The sequence below is a fragment of the Trichophyton rubrum genome (genome assembly GCF_000151425.1).
Source record: "Trichophyton rubrum CBS 118892 genomic scaffold supercont2.13, whole genome shotgun sequence".
Lineage (NCBI taxonomy): Eukaryota > Fungi > Ascomycota > Eurotiomycetes > Onygenales > Arthrodermataceae > Trichophyton > Trichophyton rubrum.
The window spans coordinates 85,705-93,998 of NW_003456416.1; the positions used below are offsets into that span (position 1 = coordinate 85,705).

Genomic DNA, 8,294 nt, shown 5'->3' on the forward strand with positions numbered 1-8,294 from the left:
GTTTTCCAAACAATTACCTTTCTCGCATCTCAGTTCGCCCCCGAGACCTCATCAACTTCGCAGCAGATTAATGGACCTCCGATCACCGTCCAAGCAATTATGCAGTCCTCTAGGATCCTTTCGAGTATACCCCGTGGGATATCCCCAGAAACTTTTTTAACAAATGTCGGGCCAAAGCTTCTGTCCCTTCTTGATGGAGATGATATGGATCTAAGAAAGACAGCATCGTACATAATAGGAAATGGCATCTTACCAAAGCGCCCTATTGGTGCCCCTGGTACGATCGGCTTTGAAATGTTTGTTAAGCCTATCTTTGACGCATTTCATGGAAAAGCCGACGATACATCCACCCTGTGGCTACGCAAGTTCAATCGGGATGGTTCGCCAGCTTCCGAGGGAAATGGCAGCCATACAAACGGCCGCGCCACCGTCAATACCCACCAGCTGTCCCTGGCTTTATTTCGCCTGACATCCTTGGTCGTTCTACATCCTAACCCCGCTCTACTCAAGCGCTTAATCGGACCTATAATGCTTCCTCTATGGGGACTACATTGGCACGCAAAGTCTCTCAAAAATCATAAGTGGGCTGACCATACATTCGTGCTCTTACAGAATTTTTTCAGTATTTCTTCTGCCAAATCCAGATTTGAACGCTTAGTCGAATACATGATGTGGGATGGCGAGGAAACGTGGACCTACAAGCATTCTCTAAGCCATGATATATTTGTAGGGAAGCGCGAGCCCCCAAACCTGGAGCATACTGATATAATGCAAGTCATTGAGAACGTCGATCAACGGGCTGATTTACTTGTCACTTTTCTCGGAGTCGATCCGCAGCGAGAAACGCATATTGGAGACATTTTTCTTCTGGTTACAAGCAAATGGCTCCTTGGAGGAAGAGGAACCTCCGAGAGCCAACCATTGATATCCCCAGATGATATACACCTAGGTCTACAAAAAGTGGTGTATACCAAGATTGCTGAAAAGATCATCAGCCAATTTCAGGATATTCTATGTCGTCGATTGGATCAAATAGTGAAACTGGTCAATCAACTTATTGACCACGAAATACATCTGGTTACGAATAGGGACAAGAAAGAAACTGCTAAACCTTCTTTAGAGTCACTAGGAAACATCTCCAGAAATCATGACAATGGATATGATGTTCATCCTTCAGACTCTGCTGAATCACCGGAGCCACTGTCCGCTGCGCTCAGCTTACTTTCTACACTGCTGCTATCTTCAGATTTGAACCCCGGCGCTGAAATACGAACATTACTATCAGAGACAAAGCTGAAAATAGATCGAGTGCTGCCTTTCGTTTCTCAGGCGGTTAAGCACCCAGCAACGGCATTATTAATTCACATAGAGTTTATCATCGGTGGATATCTATCCCACGAAAAGAGAGAATGTGTCTCTGTGGTTAATCAGCAGCACATCAGTGATTTGGAGATACACCGACAAGCTCTTGCAAACTTGAACTCACCGTTACCTCCAGTCCAAGCCGAAGGACTTTCCATACTATCCGGATTGATAAAGAAGTCTTCGCCAGTTCTTGACATTCCGGCTACTCTCACTCTTCTAATATCTTTAATTACCCGAGGTGAGGAAAATCGGAAAGATGACGAGTTTGTCTACCTAAACGTGATCTCTCATATCGGTGTTCTTGCCCCAAAGCATCCACGCACGGTTATAAAAACCCTGTCTGAGAGATATAGGGATAGTAGTGAAGAGGCTTCCTTGGACGAGAGGCTACGCATCGGTGAAGCTATTCTCAGGGCTGTCGAGGAAATAGGAGGTGCTCTAGTAGGCGAAACAGCTACGACCTTAGGCGATACAATGGTAGAGGTGGCTAGCAGGCGGGGAAAAAAACCAAAGGCTAAGGAGAAAAGGTTAGCAGACGCGAAACGTGAAACATTGGAAAGAGGCAAAACCGATGATGCAGAAGACCTAGAAGCCAAAGCTGTCAATATCATAAACCAATTGGACCAAGACACAGACTCAGAGCCGGAAGACCCAGGGAAATCCGCCTATTTGAATAAAATTCTCCAAGCATGGACTTCAGGGGCAGCCTCAGATGAGCAACCAGATGATCTACGTGCTCGCGCATCGGCCATATCCATCCTCGCATCTGCCATTCAGACAAATATTGCTGGTATAGGACAGCGAATAGTTTCCACCTCCATGGACATGGCACTTTCTACACTGACGCTAGAAACAGGGCCTGAAAACGCAATCATCCGCCGTGCGTCTACTATACTAATGCTTGACATCACAAAGGCATTAGACAACGCCATGGAGCAAGGTATAGACTTGGGGTTCAGCTTTTCGCATACTACTTCCACCTACAGTCTTTCTCCTATTAACGTGAACACGGTTGGAAATATTCCAGATATCCTCCATGTACTAGCCTTTGTGGAGAGCAAAGAAACCGATGTTCTTGTCCGCGGCCATGTACGAGCATTAACCGAGAGTTTGGAGGCATGGACTGAAAAAGCGATCCTGCGTGGTGTTGGAGCCAGTGCTCAGCCTCGATTTGAACTTGGTGATAGCCTTGCTGGGCTGAATATTACGCCTGTTGCTGGTGCATCGGGTCCTAGGGGCCGTCCAGGAATTGAGGAAATTGAGTAATGTAAAATTACACAAGGCCGCTTTACAGATTATGGTCATCGGAACAGTGAATATTGAATGTCATTAATCTCAAATAATTTTTTTTTTTTTTTTTTTTTTTTTTTTTTTTTTTTTTTTTTTTTTTTTTTTTTTTTTCAGTTCCATTTCAACTAACTACCTGATTCCATGCACCCGATTTTTCTCCTTTTCTTCTTCTCTCCCTTTTTTTTTTTTTTTTTTTCTTGCTTAACTAAAAAATACAATATGGGAACTGCTTATCCACCATGAAGACCCGGGTGATTTCCTCTCCATGACTCCGGCGTTGAGTAACATAGCTCATGATATTTATCTGTGCCAATAAAGGTCAAAAAACATGCAATTAACAAAGGAAAATGTGAAATCTGGAGGCTGAAGAGATTCATTGCCGTTTATCACCGTTGGTTGAATTTGATTCCTGGTAACTGATAGAGGTGAAAGCAAGGTGAATAAAAGAATGAAAGCATCAACAGCCAAGGTAATGCAACCAAGTGAAACAAAATGTTCTGCGGTTGAGTCTGTTGCTTGATGCAGAGAACAAAACACCCTCCGGTCTGATTGAGTCTGATAGGACTGAGATCCCAATAGGACTTTAATCGTGTAGAAAAGTCGCCTTAATGGTGGCTTCTAGTATGTCCACCACGGCCACCATGTCCGCTTCTGCCGCGACCGCGACCGCGACCGCCACGATTGCCACGGCTGCCACGGTTGCCACGGTTACCGAGACGGAAGATGCCTCCTTTGTTAGACTCATTTGCCGCCTGTAAAGCCTCATTCTGGGATTGACGTTGTTCATCAGACATGGCAAAGGCGTTCTCAATACCAATTAGTTTGCAGAACTCCTCAGTCTGTGGGTTTGGGTATTCAGGAGGCTGTTCTTGGGTGCTAACTGGAACGGAAGGGTCATATACGGGAGCAGTGATTGTGAAGTTGTATGGAATGGCCATCTTCCCGGCCTTGACAACGTTCTCTTCGATCCACTCCTCAGCCACGATGATGTCAGGTTTATACCCGCCATCACCTTTGTTAGAGGGAACAGAGGTAGATTTGTCACCAACGGTGAATCCTGGATGCAGAGCGCGGGTGATGGCAAGCCATTCTTTATCGTACATCAGCTGGTAAGGACCAGTGTTACCAGCTCCATCGTCCTTGGAGACGGGCTTAACCTCAGTAAGGTGAAGGAAATGACGGCGACCTTCACACTTGTCCAATGCAAGGAATTCAGTGGTAGTATTGGTTATTTCCGCTGGGAGAGTGGATTCAACAATTGGCTTAGGTCCAGACGTAACTGGGAAAGGCTTGGCAAAGCTGGCTGGTAGCTGGCTACGAATGTCATCAGGAACGGAGTCAACATTCTTAGCATCATTAACAGTTGCTCCCTCAGCCTCGGATATCTCAGGCTCAGGCTCAGGTGCCTTTTCGTTGGTAACTTTTTCGAAGGGCTCAATTTCAGCTCCTGCAGGAATATTGGCCTTGGACTCATCGTTCTCAGATCCATCATCCATGTCCAGGTTGATTTCATCGGTATTCTTGACCTGCACAACTTCGGGGGTCTCAACGGCTTTGTCGTCTTCTTTGTCAATGGACGTCGTAATAACGTCTTGGACCTCACGACCAGTTCCATCATCAACACCAACCTTCTTCCACTTCAGCTGGTAGGTAATGTCACTACCAGAAGTGACGTTCCCCACTTCCACTTGCTTGTGGTATTTTGCAACCTCTCTCATGAATAGTTCCTGCTCATCTTGCTCAGTAGAAGCAGCAACTTGGTGGAAATCACGCCAAGCGTTTTTCTTTGCGATGTCATCCTGTGCAACCTCCTGTGTTGGACCTAACTTTGGCTCAGAGATGTCCTTAGGACGACCAGAGACAGTATTTGCTTTTTCGACAAGGACAGATGGAGAGGGCACAGGAGGCTTGACGAGAGTTTCTTCAGGTTCGTTGAAGCGGATAAGTACCTGTGGAGGTTGGTATTCCTGGTGGTGCAAAGTGGCAGTATACTTGCAATGCAGATGAGCAGAGAACCAGTGAGCAGGTCTGAGTCTGTCAAGCACCTGCTTGGCTGCAACGTTACCGAGCTTCCCGGTCTCGGAATCCTCCATGAGGTGTTCTTTGATTCTGAAGAGATGGTCATAGTCTCCAGCCCATTCAATGCCACGAGGCCAATCATGGCTAATACCAATGTCGACCTGCGTACGGATCTGCATTAGTTTGCGGACATCGACCTCTCTGATGTGGTATGCTGAGCGTAGCGTGTCACCATCGTAAGGGATTCTCTCATAATGGGGACGGTGATAGTCATAGCCTTTCCAAATACCAGACATGCCCATAATGCGAAGAGGCCCGTAGCGGATCAAGTTGGCTGCTCCCATGTAGTAGATATTTGGAGCAACCCAACCACCATAGTAGAGCTCGAACATATGGTTGCTGGCCTCATGGTTGCCTCCGACAAAGATAGTGAGGATAGGGGCAACGCGAGCACCGCTGTAGTATTCATGGAAGTCTCCAATCTCCCTATACTTGTTTGAAACTGCCATGCAAGTAAGGTCATTGGAGTTTCTCACAGCCTATGATATACCAGAGTAAGCATGACGTTAACTACTATTAGGGACACAGCCACACACAGATCGGCTGATATAGTAGAGAAACACGTAGATAGAGTCTTACCTGGAAGTCACCCCCAATAATAAGTAGGTCAACGCTATTCCATCCGCGGGCCTCAGCTGAAGCCTGGACAGCCGCGTAGATATCATGCAGTTTTCCATGCCCCTAGTTAACTGAGAGTTAGCAGATGATGCTGTTTCTGTGTATCTAAGATATAATATAATTGACAAGCAACCTAGGAAAAAGGGAAGCATACGCATCCTTCAACAGCCACTCTAAGCGGGCGGCGTGTCTCTGGTATCTCTGGTATTGCTACTGCGTCTGCCATGTTTGAGGTATCTCGTATGCAGAAGCGGCGTAGCAGATTCACGGCTATCCAGTGTGGTTGTTAGTATACAACTGTTTGAGACCAGTTGCTTGTGAAGAGGAAAAGGAAAAAGAGAAGGAAGAAAAAAAAAGGGAGTAGAAAAGGAAGAGGACAGGAACAGGAAGAGTGAAAGAAAAGAAAGTGAACGCGCGTCTCTTCACTTTGTTTTGTGTGTTGTCTTCGCTTCACTTTTTCACCCTTTATGTGTTGCTAGGGAAGTTGATGTTGTTTTTGCCTTTTTGGGATTGAAAAAGCACTTTTTTCTGATGATTTTTATATCTTCGACTTTTCTTCCACCAACAACTCTAGACTGCATCTGTATATATAACTACTCTGCACGATAATACGAGACCGAAAATACTCATAGATACCTGCTTGTCCTCGCTCCTTGTGTTTGGCTTCTTTTTGTCCAAGGACATGTCTCAGCCGGTATCCGCAAGACTGGTTTTCTTGAAGGCATCTGCCCGTCTGCTCAGCCAGCAGAGCCCTTCGACTTCAGCACATCTGGTAACGATGCATAATAGCATATTGCTCCAGGATAAGTCGTCTCGTCTCCCCATCAAAGACCAGATGGAAGCCTGTCCATCGTGTGGGAGCGTGCGGATTCCGGGGGTGAACAGCAGAGTCTTCACCAGAACTCAGACCCCTCCCAAAGCTGCTCGAAGTGTGCATAAGTCACGGCCAAAAGAGCCATCCCAGGGCGCGAGTCAGGGTCAATCGGAGCAGAAATGTCTCATATACGAGTGTCTACGGTGTAGGCATGAAGTGGTCCAACGCATCCCGCAACCTGCAAGAACCATCCAGAGGAAGAGGAAGTCTTCAACCGTGGCCGCAACCTCATCCTCAACCAGCCAAGAAATATCTCTAAGAGCTACTAAGGATCATGCTGAAAGGCTAGAGTCTGGATCTGCGACCTCAAAGACAGATTCCGAGAATTCCAGCAGCAAAAAACGAGCAAAGATGCGAAAGCAGAAGGGCCTGTTGGCCAGCCTGGCCACTCAGAAGCAGACCAAGCCCTCTAGCTCACTAAATCTTTTGGATTTCCTTCAATCGTCGTAGTTGGAGGCGTGTTACATCACTAGAAGCGAGAAGTTATCGGCTTCAGTTTGCGCATACCGCAGATGCTACTTGGTTATAACCAACTTCGCCCTTGCGGTCGTTAACGCCATTTAGAGGCGATTTACTGAGAGCTACAGTCACAACGACCCGGACATGGTCAAACTAAGACTACAGAGTACGTTTTATTCCATTCAAAATATCCCTCTTTCTGACCGTCAAGGCCCCAAACTAAGTACTTTTTTCACTGAGCAGCAGCGCTAGCTTTGCCTCCCGGCGGCGTATGCTATTATAGTGGGCTGTCGGGGAAAGAGCAATGGGCTTCGGATAGCAGCATAATATCAAAAGTGACAAGAACAAGTCTCTCTCTGTCTGTGTTTATCCTCCGACTGCTATATATCGCCCCCGTCCTGAGTCTAGGTCAACGCCGTCCGCTCTCATTTTCAGGATCTCCGACTTTGTCTCAACCTTCTTTGAGGCTCAAAAAGATCGAAATAAACTCAAGATTTTTCCTTTTGTGGGTCACCGAAAGATTACTCAGGAAGTTAAAAATATTCATGACATATAATTTTTTTTTGTCATCGAAATAAGCGACAGACAAGACATATAAAGCAGACATTTTGGCCCCAGGTTTACCGGTTGACACTCTAGAGTAAAAAACTGTGTTGACTTGACTTCGGCTATTTTTTTTTCCTGACTACCACGAGAACCAAACACACCAAAGCGACCCCTCCACGATAAGGGCAAAGATGGCCAGCGGGGATAACAACGCCGTGCCCCGCGCTGACGAAGAGACCATGAAGGTCGTTCAGAATGACGATGACCTGGGGCTTGTCGATGTAGAGAGCATGTGTATGAACTGCCATGACAATGTAAGTGGCCAGATTGTTGCCTATCTTCGTTGGGAAATTGTATTTCTAACCAGCGAAACCGCGTTTACAGGGTTCTACCAAATTCCTCCTGATCAAGATCCCCTTCTTCCGCGACGTCCTCCTTGAATCATTCGAGTGTCCTCACTGCGGCTACAAGAATAATTCTATCAAAGCTGCCGGCGAGATCCAGGAGCATGGCACGAAGTACACCCTGGAGATCCATGACAAACGCGACTTTGACCGCCAGGTCGTCAAGGGTGATAGCTCGGTCTTCCGCCTCGAAACTCTCGGAATAGAAATGCCAACTGGTGAGGGACAGCTTACCAATATCGAAGGTCTCCTCACCAAGATCCAGACCCAGCTCGAAAGCGAACAACCACTGCGCAAAACCGCCGACCCGGCCACCTACCAGGCGCTCGATGAAATCCTCCAGAAGCTTGCTAAGATGATCAACGGTGAATCGTTCCCATTCACAGTGACCTTGGAAGATACCACTGGCAACTCTTGGATCGCTCCTGCACCTTACGATGAGGGTACCAGATACAAGCGAAAGGAATTCCAGCGTACCAAGGAACAGAATGAGGCCCTCGGCATTGGCATCGGCGAAGAGGATCAGGCCGGTCAGGTTTCGGGGGACCCTAACGACCTTGACATTGTCGACGGAGATGTGTACTCTCTCCCAACCCACTGTCCTGGCTGCGCGAAAGCTTGTGTTGTCAACATGCAGAAGGTTAGCATCCCTTATTCAA

At 46.9% G+C, this 8,294-nt stretch overlaps 4 protein-coding genes across 4 annotated transcripts in view; 3 read left to right on the top strand and 1 right to left on the bottom strand.

The window, feature by feature from the left end:
* The first annotated feature begins 56 nt into the window (after positions 1-56).
* On the top strand, positions 57-2,686 carry TERG_08270 (uncharacterized protein). The gene has a single exon (XM_003231134.2). The coding sequence runs from the start codon at positions 100-102 to the stop codon at positions 2,629-2,631; it is 2,532 nt and encodes an 843-aa protein (XP_003231182.1). The 5' UTR covers positions 57-99; the 3' UTR covers positions 2,632-2,686.
* Positions 2,687-2,877: 191 nt separating this feature from the next.
* On the bottom strand, positions 2,878-5,578 carry TERG_08271 (uncharacterized protein; the record flags this gene model as incomplete). Its single annotated transcript, XM_003231135.2, has 3 exons — positions 2,878-5,213; positions 5,314-5,415; positions 5,507-5,578. The coding sequence occupies 3 exons, from the start codon at positions 5,576-5,578 to the stop codon at positions 3,261-3,263; spliced, it is 2,127 nt and encodes a 708-aa protein (XP_003231183.1). The 3' UTR covers positions 2,878-3,260.
* A 456-nt stretch (positions 5,579-6,034) lies between these two features.
* On the top strand, positions 6,035-6,676 carry TERG_08272 (uncharacterized protein; the record flags this gene model as incomplete). Its single annotated transcript, XM_003231136.1, has 1 exon — positions 6,035-6,676. The coding sequence occupies one exon, from the start codon at positions 6,035-6,037 to the stop codon at positions 6,674-6,676; it is 642 nt and encodes a 213-aa protein (XP_003231184.1).
* Positions 6,677-7,422: 746 nt separating this feature from the next.
* The window catches only part of TERG_08273 (zinc finger-containing protein ZPR1), a gene marked incomplete at both ends in the record, with an annotated part of 1,710 nt that continues 838 nt past the window's right edge, over positions 7,423-8,294 (top strand). The window contains 2 exons of the mRNA XM_003231137.1: positions 7,423-7,545; positions 7,616-8,275. Of these exons, the coding sequence (XP_003231185.1) occupies positions 7,423-7,545; positions 7,616-8,275 (783 nt within the window). The remainder of the gene's footprint in view (positions 7,546-7,615; positions 8,276-8,294) is intronic.

Bases quoted from the DNA above. Each gene is read 5' to 3' on its own strand.
- TERG_08270 (XM_003231134.2), top strand. From the start codon at position 100: ATGCAGTCCTCTAGGATCCTTTCGAGTATACCCCGTGGGATATCCCCA.